This window comes from Aspergillus viridinutans (assembly GCF_018404265.1).
Source record: "Aspergillus viridinutans IFM 47045 DNA, scaffold_9, whole genome shotgun sequence".
Taxonomy (NCBI): domain Eukaryota; kingdom Fungi; phylum Ascomycota; class Eurotiomycetes; order Eurotiales; family Aspergillaceae; genus Aspergillus; species Aspergillus viridinutans.
Window position 1 is genome coordinate 80,787 of NW_025091225.1, and position 22,111 is coordinate 102,897.

The following is a 22,111-nucleotide window of genomic DNA, read 5'->3' on the forward strand; positions in this document are numbered from 1 at the left end:
CCCGCGCTGTCTATCCACAATTAAGGGTCTTTCATTTCAGGGACAGAATGACAGATTTCGTGGCAGCAGTCCAAGTGACAACTATTTAAGCATGCTAATTTGCCGAGGAAAGCGCTGGAAAGACACACTCGCATCATCGTTCCCAAAATGGTCACTTTCAGCCGACTTTTGCTCTTCCTCCCTGTTCTCGGGGCACTGGGCGTGCCCTCAGATCCCACAATCCAGCCCGCCATCGAGGCCAACAAGTCCTTTGACTTCCTCCAGCACATGGGAGAAATCATCTTCAACGCCACAGACGGAAACCTCGCGCGGCGCGACACCACATTCAGCACCAGCAAAGACGGCGTAAACGCCGCCGGCTACTACTACTCCCTGTACAACGACAACCACGCCGGCGCCGGCTACACCGAGGACCCCAACAGCGGCCACTTCAAGCTCGGCTGGAACCTGCCTTCCCGCAGCGAGTTCCTCGGTGGAAAGGGCTTCCGTGGTGGCAGCACCCGGTAAGCAGCTATGCCCTCTATCAGTCTTTCCTTTTATAACTAATATTCAACAGTACCCCCGCCTGGGACGGTCACTTCTCCGCCAAGGGCGACTACACCCTCGCCGTCTACGGCTGGACCACCAACCCCGTCACCGAGTGGTACATTGTCGAGGCGCACGGCACGGGCACCCCGGGCAACGGCCATATCCTCTGCCAGCTGTACGCTAACGATGGTGTCTATGATGTCTACATGCTCCCCTACCGTAACGTGCCGGAGATCTACGGTACCACGAACTTCAACCAGCTGTGGTCGGTCCGTCGGTCCCATCGCACCACCGGCACGGTCGACGTCACGGCGCATTTCAATCGCTGGAAGCAGCTGGGGCTGCAGCCGGGGAATCCGGTCTTTTAGATGGTGACTGCGGAGGGGTTCCAGGGGAGTGGATTTCTCGATTTTACTCTACATTAAGGGCCTGGTTGGAATAAGTGTGTAGTCTGCATACCTGTAGACGCATATATAATGTGCTGGCGCTACGACGAAGCAATTGGAGCAACGCACTTCTTTTGACGTGTTGGGGAGGCGGAGTCAATGTTGTCGATGCAGTGGCCTGTCTTTTATTTCTGTCAATAATGATTGTAACAGTGTATATGTATATCCGGAGTAAAAGTACAAGAGACAGTTCCTTACTTTGCTGGTTATACCCCTGTTTCCATATTAGGAAATTAGTAAGATGGTCCATCCGAGCAAATACTAATGGACACATGACGACGTGGAACGTCATATTTAAGCACCACCACAACATATCGTCTTGTTATTCTCTACTACCTTACCAACAGCCTCATCAGTAGATCAGAAAGTGGATCAAATGGATCGCCCCTCGACAATGAAAGCCTGGCTCTACACGAGCACCACTGGAGGCCTCGAGAAAAACCTCCAGCTCAGCACCTCCGCCCGCACCCCCGGCCCACCCGGCCACGACCAACTGCTCATCAAGGTGCTCTCAGCCTCCATCAACCCAGCCGACTACAAAGTCCCCGAAATGCCCGTCGTACCCCGGTTTTTTGTCGCTTACCCCGCCACCCCGGGAATGGACTTTTGCGGGCAGGTAGTAACCGCCGGCCCCGGCGCCACAGCCTTCCAACCAGGCCAGCTCGTCTACGGCACCACCGCTGCCCCCACGCAGTTCGGCTCGCTGGGCGAGTACCTCCTCTGCAAGACGGCGAATGTAGCTCTCCTGCCGGACGGGGTGGCGCCCGACCACGCGGCCACGGTAGGCGTCGCCGCGCAGACGGCGTACCAGTCTATCGCACCGTATGTCTCCCCCGGCGACAAGGTGTTCATCAACGGGGGTTCGGGCGGGTGCGGGATCTTCGCGATCCAGGTTGCCAAGGCGCTGGGTTGTACTGTCACGACGACCTGTTCGACGCGCAATGTGCAGTTCTGTCGGGATTTAGGGGCCGACGAGGTGATTGACTATACCCAGGAAGATGTGCTGGGTATCCTCCGTGCCCAGGGGCCCGTGTATGCGCATGTTGTCGATCATATCGGCTTGCCTGACGAGCTATACTCGCAGTCGGACGCGTTCTTGCTTCCGGGGAAGGCGTTTGTGCAGGTTGGTGCGGCGTCGATGCTTACGTTTGTGCGGCGGGTGGCGTGGCCTGGGTTTCTGGGGGGTGGGAAGAGGAAGTATGTGATTTTTATGCTGAAGAGCAACAAGACTGATATTGCGACGCTGGGGGAGTGGATGCAGCAGGGGAAGTTGCGGGTGGAGGTCGACAGCACGTATGAGCTGGAGGATGCGGTCAAGGCCTTTGAGAAGTTGAGGTCCGGGAGAGCAAGAGGGAAGATTATCATTCATGTTTCTACTTGAGGAGAGTAAGCTACGCTAGTCTGACATCCAAAGTAATGCATTCATCTACTTGAGTATGCCTATTGCCGGAGAAAAGTAAGCGCCCCAAGGCTCATCGCATCGACGGCAGTCCGCAGAGTCGGCTGGATACACGGCGCAAAGAAGGGCGAATGGTTACTCGGCAGCTCGTTCACCGTCCCCTTGGCCACGGCGTCCTCCCATGTCTTCTCGTCGACGCCGCCATACGTCCACATCACGTACGGGACCCCAAGCGCCCTCGCCAGCAGTGAGAAATCCTCACTCGCCGCAATAGGCTCCGACTCGACCAGATTCTCCTGGAAGTAGGCGCCAAAGGTCTTCTTGAGCGCACGCACAGTGGGCTCGTCGTTGATGGTGGCCGGCGTGGACTCGACGATATCAACAGATGGTTTCTCCACGACACCAGCCGCCGCACATTCGGCCTCAACAATCCGCTTAATGCCCGCGATGACTCGCTCGCGCGTGGCTTTATCATAGGTCCGCACACTGAGCTTTAGATCCAGCTGATCCGGAATGATATTCGCCTTGTGGCCCGCGTGGATACTCCCACAGGTCACGACCGCCAACTCGCCCGGCGTCACCTCCCGACTCACAACACTCTGCAACCTCGTCACAATCGCCGCCCCAATAACAATCGGATCGATGCAAGACTGCGGCGCCGAGCCGTGCCCGCCGCGCCCATACACCCGCACTTCGATCGAATCCGCGGCCGTCAACAGCCGCCCAGCCCGGACACTCACCGTCCCCGTCTTCATCCGGACCAAATGCTGCCCAAGTACAACATCCGGCTTGGGGACTTTATCGTACAGCCCGTCCTCGATCATCGCCCGCGCGCCGCTAACATTCTCCTCCGCCGGCTGGAAGAGACAGATCAGTGTTCCGGACCAGTGCTCCCGCGCCGCGTGCAGCAGGCTCGCGCTCGCCATGAGACTGACGACGTGGGTATCGTGGCCGCAGGCGTGCATCACGGGGACGGTCTCCCCGTCGGGGTCTTTGGCGGTTTTCGTGCTTGCGTAGGGCAGGCCGGTTTTCTCTTCGACGGGGAGGGCGTCCATGTCGGCGCGGAGGAGGACTGTCGGACCTGGTCCATTGTGCAGCACCCCTGCGACGCCATACCCGCCGATGTGTGTGTGGACGTCGAAGCCGAGATTTTTAAGGTGTGAGGCGGCGGTTGCAGAGGTTTGTTCCTCTTGGCCGGAGAGTTCGGGGGAGTGGTGGATATGTCGGTAGGTTTTCTCGAACGGGGTCAGGTCTGGTCGGTATTTCTCAATGAGGCCGTTGAGGCCGGTGGGAGCTTGTCGTTATCGTCAGATTGATCTATATCAATAGTGCAGACTTACCTCTCATCTGCATGCTGTCATCTGCTCAATATGCGCTGCGGTAGAGAGTTAGACAAAGAATCTACGTCCTCGGGTGGCAACGTACTTATACCCCGCGTTATCCATCCCTTGCTTCATTGGGATATCCGTGAGACTAAGTGATCGACGTCATGCGGAGACGAGATGATCTCTTTGTTTCTGCTGCTGATTGGATCGATCATGCCGAGATATGGCTGTTTCCGGCGCCCTTCTCCAGTCTCCTGTCTGACGTTTGAAGCTAGGCAGTTGGAATGTAGACAGCCGGTTAAAGACTTTTGCGGGCTGCCGGTAGCTTTGGAGTAGTTAACTACCACACGAGTGGTCTTGTCAGTATTATGATCGGAATGTCTAGCTTAGTCCAATGACTCCAATCATCGGCGATGCCAGTTAGACTGCGCCCTAAGGGCTATTCTCGTATTCGTCAAGCAACAGCACAATCCATGAGTGAGGTCACATTAGAGACAACCCTCGCACAAAACAACAGAAAATACTCGAATAGAATCAATCTGCATAATGATCACCCTGTGCGCCCTCCCCGATGACATCCTCCTAGAGATCCTCACCCAACATGTCCGCTCCGAACGCGGTATCAACGCCTTCTCCCAGACAAATCACAGGCTACACGCCCTTGGCAACCGGTGCCTCTACCGCCAGAATGCACTGCACAACCGAAGCAGCGCGCTGGTATGGGTATCCGAAACCGGGAATCTAGCCACAGCCCTGTACGGCCTCGACCTCGGCGGCGCTGACATCAACATCAAATCCCTCAACCACAACGGCGGGACGCCGCTCATGCTTGCCTCCGAGAAGGAGCACTGCGCGATCGTCCAGCTACTTCTCTCCAAAGGAGCGAACCCGAACGCGACGAACATCTACCATGAAACAGCCCTCAGCGTCGCAGCGCAGACCGGCGCGCTCGACATCGTCGAGCTGCTACTGGATCACCCCGAGACCCTCCCCGACCTGCCCGATACATGCGGGCAGACAGCGCTCTGATGGGCCTGCTGTAATGGCCACCAGGCGGTCGTGGCAGGACTGCTTCGAAGACCAGATGTCGACATTAACCGCCAACGACACGATGGCACGACGCCGCTGATTTGCGCAACCGGTGCAGGACACACTGCCGTGGTGCAAGCGCTGTCCGAGGACGAAAGGATCGATCTGAACCACCGCACGGAGGACTCCCGGCCGGCGCTGATGGTAGCGGGTCTGAACGGCCACGAGATGATCGCAAAGCTGCTGGTCAATATGACATGCAATATCGACGCAGATGACTCCGAGGGCAAGAGGGCGCTCTCGTACGCTGTCAAAGACGACTGCTGGGCGATCGTTCAGCTATTGATCGATAGCGGTACGGCCGTGAACCACCGGGATCACTTGGGTCGGACGGCACTTGTCATGGCGGTGGATCTTGGCCGCGAAAGCATGGCACGCATGCTCCTTCGGCACGGTGCCGATCCGACTGTGGCAGATAGTCGAGGCTGGGTGCCTCTTCACTGGGCTGCGCAGGGCGGTCATGAGGCCGTTGTCCGCGTACTCGTCGAAGATGACCGTACAACCCCCGGGCATGCGAGCTTCATTGGCACCGCGCCGCTTCATTGTGCGTCATGGGATGGTCATGATGGTGTGCTGAAGCTCCTGATAGCCCGAGACGATATTGACATCAATTGCAAGGATAACGCTGGCTGGACACCTCTGGCCCGGGCAGCGTTTAACGGATCTGCGAGTCTTGTGCGACTATTCTTGGACGATCCGCGTACGGACGTCAATGCTCAGGAGCATAAGGGCTGGACGGCGCTTTTCTTTGCGGCGAAAAAGGGTCAGCGAGCTGTTGTGGAAGCTCTTTTGAGTCATCCTATGATTGAGGCTGCGATCAGGGATCACACTGGCAAGAATGCGATGATGTATGCGAATGAACTTGGTCATTTGGATATCGCCGCCTTGATTGAAGCATCTGCAAAGAGAAGGCCCGTACCAATAGTATAGCTCAAACACCTAGCAGAAGAAAGATTAATCTATTACATACAGAAGGCTACTATCAGTTGCTCTACGCTAGACTTCTACATCCAGAGAGCAATACACTCGTCTTCGTTTCTAGTTCGGCCCAGTACACTGGATACTGATTAACGGGAAACGATCCAAAGACATGGAAAGGGCAAGCTGACTTCGAGACATGACCTGAAATGGACATTCAACTTGCGAAACTCCCCTTGAGTAACACAATTCCACCATCCATGACATGATGGGTTTCCACTATAGTCGGTGTGTGGTCTGCGCAAGTCCTACAGCCAGGTCCCGGCTATAGCTCATGCCTACAAGTTCTTTTCGTGAATGGAAAGTCCACGCCTCTCTATTTCTGTGCTCTATGTCCGAGTCCTGTCCCCTGTATTGAGAAAATAAGCGAAAGACCAGTGTGCCTAATGGTCAGTTCTGGGCATCTTATAATAGACGTATATCATCAGAACAGCGCCACCAAACATGCAACAACCATTCAAACACTGGCTCTTCCAGAATACCTCCGTTCCATGTCATTCAAGGCAGATGTAACCGGAAAGCCGACCAAAGTCCCCAGCGCCGCCGCAGCCGATGATATACCAATCCTTGTCCCGACGAGGTCTTTTTCCGGCGAAAGCTGAGGCACAATAATCGGATATAGAACTGCCAGTGGCCCCATGAACAAAGCAATGAGCACCGCCCAGACGATAGTGGAACCCACTGATTTAACAGCGATCCAAGCCGAAGAGGAGGACACTGGATGCCAGCGCGAAGCCGCCCATGGTGAGCGCGGGCCCCAATCGGTTTGAAAGTGGCACCGCCAGGTACCGACCAGGAATGGTTGATGTATTACAGATGACTAGGACATTGAAGGCTAGATTTGAGCTTGCGCCGGCTTTGAACTGGGCAAAGGTGGGGAGTAGAAAGAAGGGGACCCAGTAGGCGATCCACATGAGGAATAGAGCCGCGCAGAAGGCCATGAACGCTGGGTCGCGGAATGCGGTGGATCCAGAAGGGAGCGGACATTATGGGGAGCCTTGCTCTGGGTGTTGGGTAACATGATTGCCATCGCTATCATTAGTTCACCCAGCGTCACGAAGCCGAGAACTCGAGTTGCCCACGGGAAGCCGAGCTTGGGCTGGAGTCTCGAGAATATGATGGGATAGATTATCCCACCTCCATGTGTGCCTAGTTAGCGAGGATATCGGCAGGAAGAGGGGGAAGACATGGAGGACAAACCAACTGCGGTGCCGGAGGTGGCAATGAACATGGCCAAGGGGCGACGTTGTTGAAACCTCGATGCAACGAGACTGATGCTGGGCACATATAGGATTGCACTTCCGATACCGACACAAACGCACTGTGTCAGGAGGATCTGGTAGTACTCGCGCGCTAAGCTCAACATCATGACGCCGGATACTGTGGTTATTGTGCCTATAATTAGGAGCTCCCTGATATATCCACGATCGAAGATCGGCCCCGTTACGACGCCCCCCACTGTAAATCAAGGTCCCCGGTTAATCGGCGGGTCTTCTTCCTTCGACCTGGTAGTATCTTTGCCTCCTAGAAGTGTGGTGACTTACAGATGAGAATGACACCCTGTAGCGTGCCCACCCAAGCAATTGTGGTCGAGGGCGTGGAAGACAACAGGGTTGTTTCATAGAAACTTTCGTACGATCCGTAGGCACTCAACAGACCCCTACAATAAAGAAACGATGAGCAATACAAGTTGAGCACTATAGGAGACTTACGCACCGACTCACCATGTTGCTGTGTAAACGAGAAAGGCACCTAACGCCTGCAGCCAGGCGTCCACGCCCTCGTGTCCGTCCTTGGCGACTTGGCGTCCGTGTTGTGAAAGTGTAACTGTAGTTGGGATGGTTTGGAGACTTTCAGCTGGAGGTTTTGCGGAAGCCATGCGTGGTTTTCAGAAGCAGTGAGACCCTACAGAGCAAAGATGTGAGAGAGTTGAAATCAAACGTGTACCAGTGGGGTCGAGGTGGGAAAGCCTATAAAGCTATTAGTGTACTTTGTGAGGTCTACCGGGCCTGCCCCAGACAAACATTCTGTCAACTGCAGAACCCTGCATACAGCTTTACGTGGTTCCAGCTAGACTGGCTGACCCAATCCACATCCAACCACCAATCTGCACTTTGGATTGGATCCAGTAGCCCTATTCTAACCCGCAACTAAATGGGTTGACCATACCCAATCCTGTAGGCTGTAGAAGTAGAACTGGTAAGCTTATCTAACTATACCTATGCCTAGATAGGGGTACATTTTTATATCTATAGATAGAGGACAGTCATGCCTATCTATATATAAAATAAAATCTTGGATTTATGAAGAAAGTTAGAGTTATAGTGGGTTTTAGATTTTTGATAATGGTGATCATGATGGTAGAAAGATATATATCCGTACATCTCCGCACTTCTTTTCATCCTAACCTTAGAGGCCACCCCTACTCCTTTATATAGGGCTATTTCACCTTATAATATTTATATACAGTGAATTATTATATTATTAAATAAAATATATACATGTCCTAGTAGTGTGGCTAGAATACTACAAAATATGTGTAATTAGACTATTACCTTAGTATTATGGATATACGTGGATAAGGTGGTTCAACCCATAGTCTGCATGGGTTGGATCAAAGATGACAGTCAGTTTCCGCTATAGTTTTCAGTGCGCAGCCTCTCTCTCTTGCAAGATCTCAACTGGGATCTACTTCATTATTGTCAGTGTCTGGTCGCTATGCAGAAGATGGAGAGCTTAATTCAAGTGTCAACCATTAAAGGACTAGACTAAGGTGTAGCAGTATAATAACATGTTACATCCAACAGCACAACAGTGATGTACTGCAGTGGGCTGCCATTCATGGCCGTACAGACACCGCAAAAAAGGCCTTGCAATATGGCGCTAATGTGAATACCACCGCGCCTATAGGGGGTCCCCTTCTTCCTGATGGGTTTAAGTTGTGGTGCTTAAAGGAACTCCTCTTCTCATTAATGAATGATGCTGACCTCCCCGGGAACTTTTATCTGGTTGAAGGGCTGGCTACACCACTTGTTGTAGCATCCAGTGTGGGGTATGCGGAGCTTGTCGAAACTCTCCTGCAACATGGTGCTGCAGTTGATATGACAGGCTTGGATTGTCTCACCCCGCTGATGGCTGCAGCTAGCGCAGGCCATACGAAGGTGATGGAACTTTTGCTCGCAGGTGGTGCGGATGCCAGCATCCAGCGTGATGGCCGAGGATCAACAGCACTGGAGCGGACTGCGAGGTGGGATCATACGGCTGCTGTGAGATTATTACTGCAGTTTGACCCCGATCAGAGCAGTATATCATGGGACATAGCTCTTGCATACGCAGCGGAACATGGTAACATTCAGATGGTGAGGATGTTTCTGGATGCTGGTGCGCGTACAAGTGTCAAATACGCCAGGTTCCGTCCTCGTCTGCCGCTCATCTTCTGCGCCGTGGATGGGGACCATCCAGACGTTGTCAGCTTGCTGCTGGAACGGGGTGAGGATATTGAATGCCGAGATGTCGCTGCAGCAACACCTCTCATTCACGCTGCAAAGATGGGGAGCCCAAAGGTTTTGGAGATGCTTCTTCGGCACGGCGCGGATGTTAATGCAAGAGATAGGAATGATCGTTCACCACTCTATTGGGGGAGGGGTACTCTTGAAAAAGAGATGGTGGACATGCTGTTGGAATATGGTGCAGAATTGGAACCTCACCTTGGCTCGTGACTCAGACTAATACTGGCAAGAGGATGAGATTAAGCGGGAATCCAAACAATGCTCAGTTCTTTTCACAGCACGCTGGAGTATGTCGTAGGACTCAGACGTGGATCGATGCTCGTGGATTAAGAGACCTGACACATGAGGTCGGAGAGGAGTGACCTCTGCTATTACCCATACTAATGCTGTTTTCTGCTCATCACCTCATCATTGTTAAGTTTTACGTGATCAGAACAACTACTCACATGGCATCTCAGTCTCAGTAGATTCCCCTGCTTGTTTTCATCGTCCAAGGCAACTATTCTATGATATAACTCTCCAAATAAACCATCTAAGCATAAGTGCTCGCAAGGTCTTCAAGGCACTTGACAAGATTATCCATCCACGGAGTCAGGACACGAGCCTCATCAGTCCCCCGATTGTAGGTAACATGAAACTCCAACATGCCGTTAAGAATAACCGAATTGATCTCGAGCATGGCCCACCGGCCCAGCTCGCCCGCCCCATCAAACAGATTCTGCTTTGCCATGGGCTCCATGCGGAAGAGACCACCGGCCTGCTCGACCTGCTGGAACTTTCCCGCGTAGTTGAAGGTGATCTCCATCAGGTGCGTCCCGGCGCTGCATCTCTCCTGCGTGGTGTTGTGGTATATCGATGTGAAATGCTTCCATCCGTGCATCTCCATTGCCCGTCGAGCTTGCCGCACGGTACGCACAGCCGTCACGAGACTATCGGACGGGCTCACCTGTGCGAGCACAGGCCAGAGAGTGGTGAACCATCCGACCGTCTGGGTGACGTCGATCGAGGCATCCCATGTCTCGCGGCCGTGAGCTTCACCGAAGATGCAGGGAGCAGGGCGGTGGGGAAAGGTCCGGACAAAGGAGAGGAGGATGGCTGCGTGGAGGAGCTCAACCGGTTCGACGTCCAGAGCTTGGCTGGAAGGGCCAAAGAGCTTGTTGGTGATTTGCTCGTTCAGGCGGATCAGCCTCGTCTTGGAGTCTCCCCCTGTGTTTGCGTTGTTCTCCGCTCCCCAGAACTTGCGCATCGAGAGCTCGTCTATCCTGCAGAGCTGATGAACGGGTGGCGGTTCCAGTTGATGTGCGCCGTACTCGGCCTGCAGACGAGCCCACGTTTGGAAAGACATTGTGAGCTGGGGCTCATGTTGAGGGTCAAGAATCATCGCCTCCATATCAGCTAGAATAATGCGCCAGGAAGCAAGATCAAGCACCAAGTGATGCCCGATCATGAAAAGGGACTGCTGTCCGTCATGGTCGAACAGATCCACGGTGAAGACTGGGCCGTGTTCCGGGTCCAGCGATGTCTGACTCTGGCCGATTATATGACGCATCTCCTGTATTGAATTGACCTTGTGCATTCTGAAATGGAAGCATTGCTTGGTGTAGCCCGCGAGAAACTGCTTCCACGACCCGTCCTTCTGCCGGGCATAGCGAGAACGGAGTATTGCGTGGTTTTGGACCAACGTGATTGCCGCCCTCTCCACGTCGCTGTCTGCAACCTGCCTTTGGAAATGGACGAGGATGTTCTGGTTGAACCGGCGGGTTCCCTCAGGGTACATTTCGAAGAAGAATTCTTGAATCGGCGTCAAGCCAAACAGCTCATCCGTCACCTCATCCTTTACAACGGGCTGTGCGATGTCGGAAGGAAGCACTCCGACTTTTCTGGCAATTGCTTCGATAGATTTGAGTTGGTTAATATCTTGGATGGAGTGTTCAAGGCCGCAAGACCGTGCCTTTGCAACAACTTGCATGGCAGTGATGGAGTCACCTCCGAGGTGGAAGAAGCTGTCCTCCACGCCAATGCTGTCCAGAGGGATCCCGAGGATCTGCGACCATACCCGCTGTAAATCCTGCTCGACCCTAGTGGAGGGAGCCCTGCGTGCCGTGTTCGAGACACTAAACGACTGGAGATCTGACCATGACCATTTCCCGACTTCCTCCTTCAGTCTGCAGCGGTCGACTTTATCGCTGCTGGTCTTTGGCATCCGGCTGACTGGAAGATACACCGATGGCACCATGTGGGCTGGGAGGATCGAGCGCAGTTTCGACTGAATGGCTCCAGCCAAGTGGCGGAATTCCTCTGTAGGATGCGTAATCAGTGCGTTTGCAGAGTGGACACAGAAGGATTTGCGGCCTCTCGGGACAATGAACGCAACCAGATACGGTTGTTTCTGTCTATCCGACGGCGGCGCAACCACTGCCGTTGCTTCCTGGATCTCGTCGATCTGGCGAAGGTGGTGCTCCACCTCCTCCAACTCGAACCTCTGCCCACGGATCTTGATCTGCGAGTCCTTCCGGCCTATGAAATTCAACGAGCCATCCTCGTTGTACTGCACCAGGTCACCGGTCTTGTACACCCGACTTGGCTTCCCATCGCGCACGGCTCGCAGCCAGCCCGGCTGTTCGATGAACGCCCGCCGGGTGGCTTCCAGGTTATCAAAGTATCCTCGACCGACCGACGGCCCTTCGATCAAGAGCTCCCCAGTGGCTCCAATTGCCACTGGAGTTTCGTGATCGTTCTGATCTACAATCCAAGCCACGACGCCCATCGGGAACCCAATATCCCTCTGCCCGACATCTGAGATCTCCCTGATGGTAGACGCCACAGCGCATTCGGCAATACCGTATTCATTCATCAGCCGAACACGTTTCATCCAGTAGCTGCAGTCAGCCGGTGACATCGCCTCGCCACCCATGACGAGCACGCGTAGCGATGGGAGCTCTCGCTGCATGAGCAGTCGGGCCGTAGAAGGAGTCAAAAACGCATGTGTAACCGCTAACCTCTGAATGGATTCGGCGAAGTGATCATGGCGCTCCGAGTCGGAGAGTATGCAGACACATCCGCCAGCCATGAGAGTACTGAGCGTCTCCATGATGCTCACATCGAATGCGTAGGAAGCATACTGCAGCACTCTCGAGTCGCGATCCAGGCAGTGCGCGCGGTTGTGGGCGACGGCGCTGGAGCAATAAGATTGATGGTCTATAGTCGCTCCTTTGGGAGTCCCCGTTGACCCAGACGTAAACACAACATATGCTGGGTCCCCGGAACTGACAACGGGGAGCGTGGCGCTGGGAACATCCGCCAGGCATTCGGCATTATCGTAAATTGCTATAGCCGAGGAAGTGAGCGAGGCCGCCCTTTCGCGCATATTCTTTGAGCACAGTACGATCTCGCATTTCAGGCCATCGCAAATTGCATGGAGACGCTGGGGAGGATACGAGGGGTCAAGGAGGACAAATGCGGCGCCTGCTTTCAAAACACCCAACATGGCCACTGGCGACCACTTGCACTTCTCGAACAGCACTGGGATGTAACTGCCGGGCTCGACGCCGTGGGTCACCAATTGGGCTGCCACGTCGTTTGCGGACTGTATCAGCTCGGCGTAGGAGAGGTCTCCGTCGGGAGCAGTTACGCACAGGCATTGGGATACTTTAGATAACGTTCGTGGACAATATCATGCACGCACTGCCTCGAGGTCGAGGGCAAATTGCCATTCCACCGCTGTATCTGATCCCAATCTTGCCGACTCATCCGCGGCAAGTCGCCCACTTTCCGTGTGGGATCTGACATGGCCACTTGCAAGACTAGTTCTAGATGTTGGAGCAACCTCTGCACACGCTCTCGACTGATCATGCCCGGATCAAAGGTGGCAGTCACTTCGCAATGCCGATCGTCGTGCGTCATCTGACATTCGAGTGAGAGGCCGTAAGCTGAGAATCCTCCCGTTTGACTTGCCGAAAAGTCGCAGTTCTTGAAGAGATCCGGGGGGCTTGGAGGACAGGGTTGGATGATCAGTTGGCTTTGGAACATACTGGCTGACTTTGCCTCGGGCGAGTACTTTTGAATATTCTGTAGACCGGCCTGCTCATAAGGAATGACCTCCAAAGAGTGAGCCTGGATCTCTGCAAGTGTACCCTTGACGGTCTGCTCCGGCAACAGCTTGATCCGCTGTGGAATAGTGGCGATGGTTGGGCCCGTCATTTCACCGACCCCGTCGACAGCAGCACCTCGGCCGTTGACTGTAATGCCAAAGACAGTATCGTTGACACCAGTATTGCAGGAGATGACAACAGCCCATGCGAGCTTGATGTAGCTTGCCGTAGTGATCTGCGTGTTTGATTTTTCGAGAAGGTTCATTACATAGTCGACCTGCTCGCTAGCCCCAGGAGTATAGGAGGGAGAGGGCAGAGGAGGGAACACAACCGCCTCGAGGCCTTGGAACTGCCTAATCCAGTATTCTTTGAATTCAGATTTCCTCTTCGACAGATATCTGATGAACGCGCTGAATCGGTTGCTCGGTAGTTTGCAGTGTCCATATGCAGCTGTCAGCTGGTCCAGTAACAAGCGAATGGACCATTGATCGCAGAGAGCGTGATGCGCAACGAATACAAAGGCAGATGCTGAGTCTCTGTCCTCCTCGTCGGGAATGATGTAGGCATGCACGAGGTTGTCTCCAGCGCGGTGCGTAAGTTCATCTGATTGTTGTATGCGGTCCTGCAGATTCTGGGCCTGTGCCCACGAGAAGGGGGCTTTGCAAACCACCTGGAACGTCCCATGCGACGGAGACACGATGAATCGAGTGCGTAGGATGTCGTTCAGCTGTACCACACGCTCCCACGCTGCTTTAAGAGAGCCAATGCCAACATTAGAGCGCAGTTTGCAGATCACCCTCGCCTTATAAAGTGAAGCGTCCCGTGCAGTCATAGCGATAAGGCCTTCTTGCAGGGCCGTAGACGGATAAATGTCTTCGACAACGTCTTCATCAATACAGCACTGCGAGACTGCCAGCTGCTTTAGTTCAGAGACTGATTCTGGCTCCAGCAATTGCATGGTTCGGACCGCTGGGCCCTCACACCCATTGCTTAGGCTTGCAGCAGACGCGAGGTCAGCTAACACTGGATGATTGAAGACGTCACGTATCATCAATCGCAGCCCTCGCCGTCGAACAGACATGGTAAGCTTCATGGCAGAAGCCGAATTGCCACCAAGATGAAAGAAATCGTCGTGCATGCCGAAGCGCTCCGACGCCAGACCCAAAACATCACACACGGCTGCATGGATTGCTTCTTCCGCCTTGCCCCGTGCTGCTCTAGTCCTTACCCCCTGAGTAGTAAGGCCATGAAGCTGAGCGTAGGACAGCTTGTTGACGTCGCGGCATAGGGACCGGCGGTCAGCTTTGCCAGTAATAGTGGTGGGAATCTGGCTGAGCGGAAGAAAGAGCTGGGGAATCATAAAGGCTGGTAAGCGAGATCGTAGGCCGTCTTTGACATGTTCCACCTGCGATTGGTACTCCTGGTCTCCCGCCATAAACCCTACTTCCCCCCGCGAAAAGCCAGTGTGGCCGTTCTTAGCCGGATGGAGAGTGAGAGCAATGAGATTTCGCTGGTGACTGCCCGCGTCGGGGTGTTCATGAATCATGACTATCACCGTCTTGGCCTGGGGGAAGAGTTGTCTGACATGATACTCGACCTCACCGATCTCCAGCCGTTGCCCGTGAATCTTTACTTGATTGTCCTTCCGCCGCACGTATACCAGGGAACCGTCCTCGGCATACCGGACCAGATCCCCTGTTTTGTAAACTCGAGGCGCGCTGCCGTCCCCCTTGGCCAAAGCCGGCAACACCAGCCACGGCGGGCGCTGGATAAACACGGACGTTGTCCTTTCTGCATCGCCCCGGTAGCCCTGCGCGAGACTGGGCCCTTCGATTACGAGCTCACCCACCGCTCCTATGGGTGCCAGCTTTTGGTGATTTAACGGGTCCACTATCCAGGCCGTGGCATTTACTAGATAGCCGATTGATTTCCTATCCTCCGCTGTGCGTATTTGCCTCGAAACAGCAAAGATCCCGGCCCATTCCGTCAGGCGTTTGACTCGGGCTTCCCGCCCCCAACCACGTTGATCTACCAAGGTCGTCAGCATGCACATAAGCAGCCAACCACATCCTCGCTGTTGAGTTGTGTTGTTGGTGATCGTCCCTCTGAACTGCAGCTTACTGACTACTGACACATCCTCAGCAGGCGATTCTTGGTTGCTTGGCTGTTTCGGTTGGACCAATCAGTGGGCGTGGGGGGAACCGTGCAGAAGTCGACGCAGAGATCACTTCCTTCACCATGTTGCACAAGCACGTTCCATCTGGCTGCAAGATTCAGTTGTGCCTCGTTACGCACTGGGCTGTGATGTAAAGAGCCTCAGATCCTAGATGGATGAGGACTGTGAGGGCTTTGTCAATATCAACTTGACATGAATCGAGTCAATTGAGTTGCATTACGGGACCAAGTGCCGAGACATCTCGCCTCCGTGCTTTGCCGTCTGACAGGCGGATCCGCATCGCCAGAGGCGGCCCAAAAGTGTAATCTGCATGCGCGAAGGATTTCGAGGTGCAAGAAAACCCCCTGCTAGTGGTCCTGGTTCAGGACGGACTGGATGACATTGTCAACGTCGACTAAATCGAGGCCGTTTGATTGGAGTGCGGATCAAGTTGTGACAGAAACTCTCCTTGCTCTTTGACAGGCCAGATAATGCACTGCAAAGTGTAATCGGCCTGCGCGGAGACATTCAGGTGTCAGAATACCCCCCTGCCAGCGGTGCTGCAAAGCGATGGGAGGTTAAACGCTTTCTCTTCTCCGAGGCGTTGCTGCTACTATTTAAGGCCGGTAGTCTACCCCCTCCCTGGGCCTGCGCAATGCCAACTACTCGTCAGCGATGGCGACAGCAATGCAGGATGTGTCGCCATCTTTCATGTCGTCTCCGACGTCCACAATGACTACTTCTCCCACCCCCAAGCCAGACAAGCCTCGCAAGCTACGGTCGGCCTGCGATGCCTGTCACCGATCCAAGACTCGATGCTCGGGCGGCAACCCTTGTACCCGATGCCACGAGTATATGAGCCCATGTACCTACAGCTATTCCTCCCGCTGCGGTAAACCCAAGGGGGCCCGTAGCCGCAAAACTCTGGAGCGGGAGCAGCGGGTGGCGGCGGCAGCGGCAGAGTCCGCTCGGATGGCGGGGAATCCGCTTCCGTCCCGTCCAGCCGCCGCCTCAGCCACCGCGACAGCCACTCCCGCCCCGTGTCCAGCCACCGACTCCGCGGCTGCCGCAACTGGCGCAACTGGCGCCACCACGTCCGCGGTCGCGTCTCCTCGCATGGACGAGTCTGTTCGACGACGAGGAGGAATTGACCCCGATTTTCTCCAGCTGCGGTGAGAATACCGGGGTTACAGCGTTTTCGACGGACTGGATCCCTCCTCTGCCGTCCATATCCGATTCCGACCTTTCATTTCCGTTATTAGAGTCAAGTTTAGGCCCCGACCCTGACCCCAATGACTCCCTTTTCTGGAGCACGATCGCCGAGCCTGAGTGCCAGCCGGCGAGCAAGGAGCTGCTGGATCCTCGAGCCAACCTGCTGCGCTCCTGCAAATGCCTCCAGACCCTCAGAAACCTAACCTCTCGAGATATCCGTCGATTCGATGCCACGTTTGTCTTTGTCCGGAACTTTGCTCGCGCATTTTCCGCCTTCTATCGTTGTTCACACTGCCCGAAAGATGCCGGCAGTATCAGCATGGCAGTGACCGCGCTGCTGCTGGCAACGACGGCCCTTGAAAAGACCACCAACACAGGGACCGAAGCTGCTGTCTTCAAGTCAGGCTGCTCAGGCATGGCCTCTGCCGACTTTGATGGACCTGCTCACGCCAAGCTCCGATCTCTTCCCGCCGTCGAGCAACAGCAGTGCCACCAATTCCTTGACCCAGCTGGGAAGCTACCAAATCGCCCCTCTTCCGGGAGAACCCGACGCGGAGGAGCATAGTGAGATTCTGAACATCTTGATTCGGTCCGCGGTGCGCCGCTTATTGGCCGTCTGCTGGCAGATCTGGGATCTGCTCCGTGGTCCCGCTTCCCGCGACGGCCGCGGGCATGTCTTTGATCCCCTTGACTCGTCTTCCTCTTCTTCGTCCTCCTCTTCCTCCTTCTCATTCGCCCCCGACAATAACCAACTCTTTGATCTTTCATGCTCGGCCGAAACTGCCCAGTTTCGGAGCACGCTGGTCCAGATACCGGCTCGACTGTGCAATTTGCTGGCGTGAACGCCAGCCCAGCCTCTAGGCTTCCCAACTTCTTTTGCCACCCCTACAACCACACCAAGTGTGACTGGAGGCAGATGTATGAATGATGGTAATTACCCCAACTTTCTTCTTCCATTCTTCCCTCAAGAAGAGAAACTTCTTCTGGCAAAGACCAGGAAGATAATCCACTTAGAGAGTGCGATCAAGGTCTCACTGGAGATGAGGCCTTCTGGGATAAGACGAACAAAAAGAAAAAGAAAAGAAAAAAAAGCACAAAAAAGGGTGTTAAGGGCAAATCGCATGTTGTTCGGTTGCCTGTGTATTGATAGAGTGGGAATTCTCATGAATCATTATGATATGTGTCAGCGAAATGGCAGTCTTCTTGTTCTAATGGGTAAATATATATATGTGGGATGTATAGGATGAAGGTCTGATCTGGCAATCTGTCTATCTCACCTTATACTTCTAAACAGGGCATCAATATCAGTAAGGAGAGTATAAACTATGTGAAATATCTGCAATCTTGTTGAACTATGGAGTCAGTAGTCTGATTGTCAACCCAGAATTGAGAAGGTGGTATCTTTCTAGCATTTCTACCACGGACTGAACGTTCAAATGAATACAGTGAACTTTTACTAATTCTATAGTATAGGCACCTATCGCAGACTAAATATCAACCCTACTTGAATGAGTAATTGCATATTTGCACGGTCTAGGAGTGATGACATGGATAGAATGCTTCAATGCACCAATGTGTATAAATGAAAATTACAGCGTCTGAACACACAGAGCAGCTGAAATCTATATCAACACACCATCAAGCGGCCTTGGAATCCGTCCATCTCCTCCCCTCCATTCCAACCACCTCTTCGATCCGCTGCAGCCCTTCACAAGTTCTTCCCGGGGAAGAGCAAACGTAATCCGAAACCATCCCGGCTCGCTAGCACAATACCCTTGTCCCGCACCTACCGACACGCCCACCGCCTCGAATCGATCATTCAGACGGGCCTCGTCCTCCCAGCTTGGCTCACTACCCGGCCGTGAAGACGATCTGCATCCAAGTCGCGCCCAGATATACACCCCAGCGGCCGGCGGCACAAAGGGAATCTGGTGGAAAGTGAGAAAGTCGCAAATCAGCCGGGCGCTACGCTGCAGCGCGACTCGATTCTGATGCAAGATTGTATCGATGTCCGCGGGGTCGCGGAGCAGCGCAGTGATGACCAGCGAGGTGAATGTCGAGACGCGGGAATGGTTCGAGATGGCGAGGGAGAGCCGCAGGTCCGGGTGTGCTTGGGTGATGCCGAAGCCCTGCAACAGTATTAGTATTGAGAATTCTTGATAAAGGGGGATATGTGGCGTAGATACCAGGCGCAGCCCGCTACTTCCTAGATCTTTGCTGATACTGTATAGCGTGAACACACGCGCTAGATCTACCCCAGGGCGGACACATCGATGTTAAGGACCGAGGTGAAAGGCGTCCGCTCGTCGAGCGTGGAGAGGGCGTAGATCTCGTCGGAGATGTAGTACAGATCGTGCTGTCCGGCGAATTGGAGCAGGGCCTGGATTACCTTCGTGGGGTAGATATGACCGCATGGGTTGTGGGGGTTACACACGAGTATTGCTTTGATGCGGCAGGGGGCCTGACGGAGGGCCCGTTCGTACGCCTCAATATATGGAATATCAGACTACCATGCTAGGCAGAATACCAAACTTAGCTAAGAATTATACCACGCATAGGTAGAATGACTCCGAGCGCGATGGAAGAACAGGCCCGGAGGCTTCTGAAAGAGGTGCCTCTGATCACAATGACTTTCCGTACATGATACGCGGATGGTTTCGCAATGACATGAACGGCCAGAATGCCCACCTGTATGATATGCCAATCGGCCAGACTGATCTCCAGCGTCTAGAGAAGGGGCTGTTGGGTGGCCAGTTCTGGAGCGCATATGTGCCCTGGTAAGACTATCCACCTTACTCTTCCGTTCTCGCGCACATGAAGACCCAGGTACTAACCTCGATTCAGCCCAAAGAACCCAAACAAGGAGGCTGGCGGTTTAGAAGCCCTCCGCCAGACGCTTCAACAGCTCGATGTAATCCACCGATTGATCGAGACGCACCCGACAGTACTGCAGTTCGCCGACTCAGCCGCCAGTATCTGGAGCAGCTTTCGCGCCGGCCGCGTCGCGAGTCTGATCGGGGTAGAAGGCCTGCATCAGATCGCTGACAGCGTCAGCGCCCTGCGCAGGTTGTATCGACTGGGAGTTCGCTATGTGACGCTGACGCACAACTGTCACAATTCCTTTGCGGATGCGGCGACAGTATCCCCTGAGATCCACGGCGGATTATCCCGCAAAGGAGAACGGCTGATTCGAGAGCCGAATCGAATGGGAATGTATGTATTGGCCCTGCAACTGGTATACGGCAGCTCATTGTACTAGGATTATTGACCTCTCGCACACGTCACACAAGGCTCAAACCCAAGCGCTGCGACTTTCTCGGGCACCCGTCATCTACTCTCATTCCTCCATGTAAGAACCAGACTATCCAGTTAAACGTAGGGTCTACTAACACCCACGGACGGGGACTAAAGATATAGTCTCTGCGCACACGCTCGCAACGTCACCGACGACAACCTGCACCTGCTGCAACGCAACGGAGGCGTAATCATGATCTGTTTCCTGCGCGAGCTGCTCGCAGCCGAGGCTGACCAGGCCGCGCTCAGTCATGTCATCGACCATATCATCTACGCCGGCACGCGGATCGGGTACGAGCACGTCGGCATTGGGTCCGGCTTTGACGGGATGCTCCGCGGTCCGGACGGGCTGCATGATGTCTCGTGCTACCCTGCCTTGGTGGCCGGGTTGCTTGAGCGCGGAGTATCCGAGGAGGATGTCAAACGGGTGATGGGATTGAATGTCATTCGCGTGCTGGAGGAGGTGGAGCGTGTTGCTGCCGAGCTTCAAGGGGCCGGGGGAGAATGTCTGTGCGATGAGTTGGACGAGGGTGGAATGAGGATATCAAGGGGCAGTTGACGCGGGAGCGAGAACGTGTGAGGAAGTTGTTGCCTAAAGAGATGGAGTAGGCATTCTCAAGATGCAATAGAATTGAATTCATGATATCTTAAGGGAAGTGAACGATGAGGCTGCTGGAATTATGTAGGTATCTAGAAGAGAGAGATGCTACAAAGCTATCTAACTAAGGCAGATAGCCCTAGGTCACACCGTCATATGCACCCATGGGTTTAACCTATATCCATATGGATTAGGTAGGTTCAACCCATATCCACATGGTTTAGATCAGGGTAGACCTGATCCAACCCAAACTACAGATTGGGTGGGTTGGATATGGATTTATGGATTGGGTAAACCAGTCTAGCCGGGAGGGAACTTCTCCCTGTCCTAGGACGTCTTCTGCAACAGACAATAAGAACGTTTCTCAGTTTCTTTCCTATTTCTACAAGGTGTGTTAGCCCCAAGGATACCAACCACGAGACAAACGGAAGACTAGAAAATGCTTGGTTGGACGTTCCAAAGAGATTTTCGGCGCCAGCTTCCGTCCAGAGCTGGAGTCCATTCAAGTGTCTTTCCAAATGAAATCTTCAATCGTTGACCCCGTCAGCCAAGTTTGTAGATCTTTGAACGCATCCAGATCATTTTTTTCAGTTGAAATGTCGACGTTGGGGTCATGCCAGTGCCTGGTTCTTTTTGTTTCGGTGCTGCGCAGGGACTCTCCAATGCATCGACAGCTGTCAAAGTCTATGAAAATAAGGGTTCCGTCCTCATCAAGCATAATGTTGGCGGGGTTAATGTCATTATGGACAAGTCCGAGCGAGTGAAGATGTTTGATGGCTGCTAGAACCCCTTGGAGGCCACTCTTGATACTTCCAGTCACTAGCTCGCGCCCACTCGAAAGGAAAGCGGCCTTGTTAAGGCATTGAGGATTGACCGCCTGAAGTAATGTGGACGTATACCGCTTGAAGCATAAGCCAGAGACTCGACCGTGATCTTGATTGCAACCGTAGTAAGTCGCGACGTTTGGATGAGGATTCTTCCGAAGGATCTCGCAAGTTTCAACTTCGCGAGTGATTCGCTTTTTGAGGTTTCCATCGACATATGCCAGAAGACTTGGCGTCTTCACAAACACTGCAGACCAGCTTTTTTTCATCTCCGGGCCCCTGTCCTCAGTCGGTATTTGCTCAAGTTCCTCGAGTTCTTCGAGCGTAGTCGGAGAATCAAGTCGGTTTGGCCATTTCCCAGAATATAACATGCCATCCCGCTGGGCAAAGATCTGGACGTAAGAAAATCTCATCTTGCCATCAATTCTTTGGAAGGCCTCATACTTTTGTACAACCTCCATGTTCAAATGTGGAATTTCTTCTGGGAAGTTGCGATAATGGATGGATTAAGTAGAGTCGGGAGTGAAGTGGTAAAGGAGAGTAGAGGAGAGGCTTCAGGCGTGACTTTAAGCCCCTGTCCGCCTTCTGTTAAAGGCAGCCAGCCACATGAGGCAGTGGGTAGAGATGCAACTAATTATTTGGGTTGTCATCGAATGACTGTAA

The 22,111-nt window shown here is 53.8% G+C and overlaps 11 protein-coding genes across 11 annotated transcripts; 6 read left to right on the plus strand and 5 right to left on the minus strand.

The window, feature by feature from the left end:
* Positions 1–147: 147 nt before the first annotated feature.
* On the plus strand, positions 148–896 carry Aspvir_009648 (glycoside hydrolase family 11 protein; the record flags this gene model as incomplete). Its single annotated transcript, XM_043272786.1, has 2 exons — positions 148–503; positions 557–896. The coding sequence occupies 2 exons, from the start codon at positions 148–150 to the stop codon at positions 894–896; spliced, it is 696 nt and encodes a 231-aa protein (XP_043128721.1).
* Positions 897–1,368: 472 nt separating this feature from the next.
* Positions 1,369–2,355, plus strand: Aspvir_009649 (NAD(P)-dependent alcohol dehydrogenase; the record flags this gene model as incomplete). Its single annotated transcript, XM_043272787.1, has 1 exon — positions 1,369–2,355. One exon carries the CDS (start codon positions 1,369–1,371, stop codon positions 2,353–2,355), a length of 987 nt encoding a protein of 328 aa, XP_043128722.1.
* Positions 2,356–2,414: 59 nt separating this feature from the next.
* Aspvir_009650 (putative zinc metallopeptidase) lies at positions 2,415–3,726 on the minus strand (the record flags this gene model as incomplete). Its single annotated transcript, XM_043272788.1, has 2 exons — positions 2,415–3,667; positions 3,714–3,726. 2 exons carry the CDS (start codon positions 3,724–3,726, stop codon positions 2,415–2,417), a joined length of 1,266 nt encoding a protein of 421 aa, XP_043128723.1.
* A 518-nt stretch (positions 3,727–4,244) lies between these two features.
* On the plus strand, positions 4,245–5,717 carry Aspvir_009651 (ankyrin repeat domain-containing protein; the record flags this gene model as incomplete). Its single annotated transcript, XM_043272789.1, has 2 exons — positions 4,245–4,655; positions 4,752–5,717. 2 exons carry the CDS (start codon positions 4,245–4,247, stop codon positions 5,715–5,717), a joined length of 1,377 nt encoding a protein of 458 aa, XP_043128724.1.
* Positions 5,718–6,451: 734 nt separating this feature from the next.
* Aspvir_009652 (uncharacterized protein) lies at positions 6,452–6,706 on the minus strand (the record flags this gene model as incomplete). The annotated part of the gene is made up of 1 exon (XM_043272790.1): positions 6,452–6,706. One exon carries the CDS (start codon positions 6,704–6,706, stop codon positions 6,452–6,454), a length of 255 nt encoding a protein of 84 aa, XP_043128725.1.
* A 2,031-nt stretch (positions 6,707–8,737) lies between these two features.
* Positions 8,738–9,484, plus strand: Aspvir_009653 (ankyrin repeat domain-containing protein; the record flags this gene model as incomplete). Its single annotated transcript, XM_043272791.1, has 1 exon — positions 8,738–9,484. One exon carries the CDS (start codon positions 8,738–8,740, stop codon positions 9,482–9,484), a length of 747 nt encoding a protein of 248 aa, XP_043128726.1.
* Positions 9,485–9,806: 322 nt separating this feature from the next.
* On the minus strand, positions 9,807–15,501 carry nrps9 (putative nonribosomal peptide synthase; the record flags this gene model as incomplete). Its single annotated transcript, XM_043272792.1, is given in 3 exon segments — positions 9,807–12,922; positions 12,934–15,393; positions 15,498–15,501. The coding sequence occupies 3 exon segments, from the start codon at positions 15,499–15,501 to the stop codon at positions 9,807–9,809; spliced, it is 5,580 nt and encodes a 1,859-aa protein (XP_043128727.1).
* A 751-nt stretch (positions 15,502–16,252) lies between these two features.
* gliZ (Zn(II)2Cys6 domain-containing transcription factor gliZ) lies at positions 16,253–17,574 on the plus strand (the record flags this gene model as incomplete). Its single annotated transcript, XM_043272793.1, has 3 exons — positions 16,253–16,644; positions 16,688–17,131; positions 17,187–17,574. The coding sequence occupies 3 exons, from the start codon at positions 16,253–16,255 to the stop codon at positions 17,572–17,574; spliced, it is 1,224 nt and encodes a 407-aa protein (XP_043128728.1).
* Positions 17,575–18,354: 780 nt separating this feature from the next.
* On the minus strand, positions 18,355–19,245 carry Aspvir_009656 (pyridoxal phosphate-dependent aminotransferase; the record flags this gene model as incomplete). The annotated part of the gene is made up of 4 exons (XM_043272794.1): positions 18,355–18,861; positions 18,919–18,955; positions 18,988–19,193; positions 19,243–19,245. 4 exons carry the CDS (start codon positions 19,243–19,245, stop codon positions 18,355–18,357), a joined length of 753 nt encoding a protein of 250 aa, XP_043128729.1.
* Positions 19,246–19,399: 154 nt separating this feature from the next.
* gliJ (dipeptidase gliJ) lies at positions 19,400–20,585 on the plus strand (the record flags this gene model as incomplete). The annotated part of the gene is made up of 4 exons (XM_043272795.1): positions 19,400–19,509; positions 19,577–19,945; positions 19,992–20,081; positions 20,150–20,585. The coding sequence occupies 4 exons, from the start codon at positions 19,400–19,402 to the stop codon at positions 20,583–20,585; spliced, it is 1,005 nt and encodes a 334-aa protein (XP_043128730.1).
* Positions 20,586–21,126: 541 nt separating this feature from the next.
* On the minus strand, positions 21,127–21,909 carry Aspvir_009658 (uncharacterized protein; the record flags this gene model as incomplete). The annotated part of the gene is made up of 1 exon (XM_043272796.1): positions 21,127–21,909. One exon carries the CDS (start codon positions 21,907–21,909, stop codon positions 21,127–21,129), a length of 783 nt encoding a protein of 260 aa, XP_043128731.1.
* Positions 21,910–22,111: the final 202 nt, after the last annotated feature.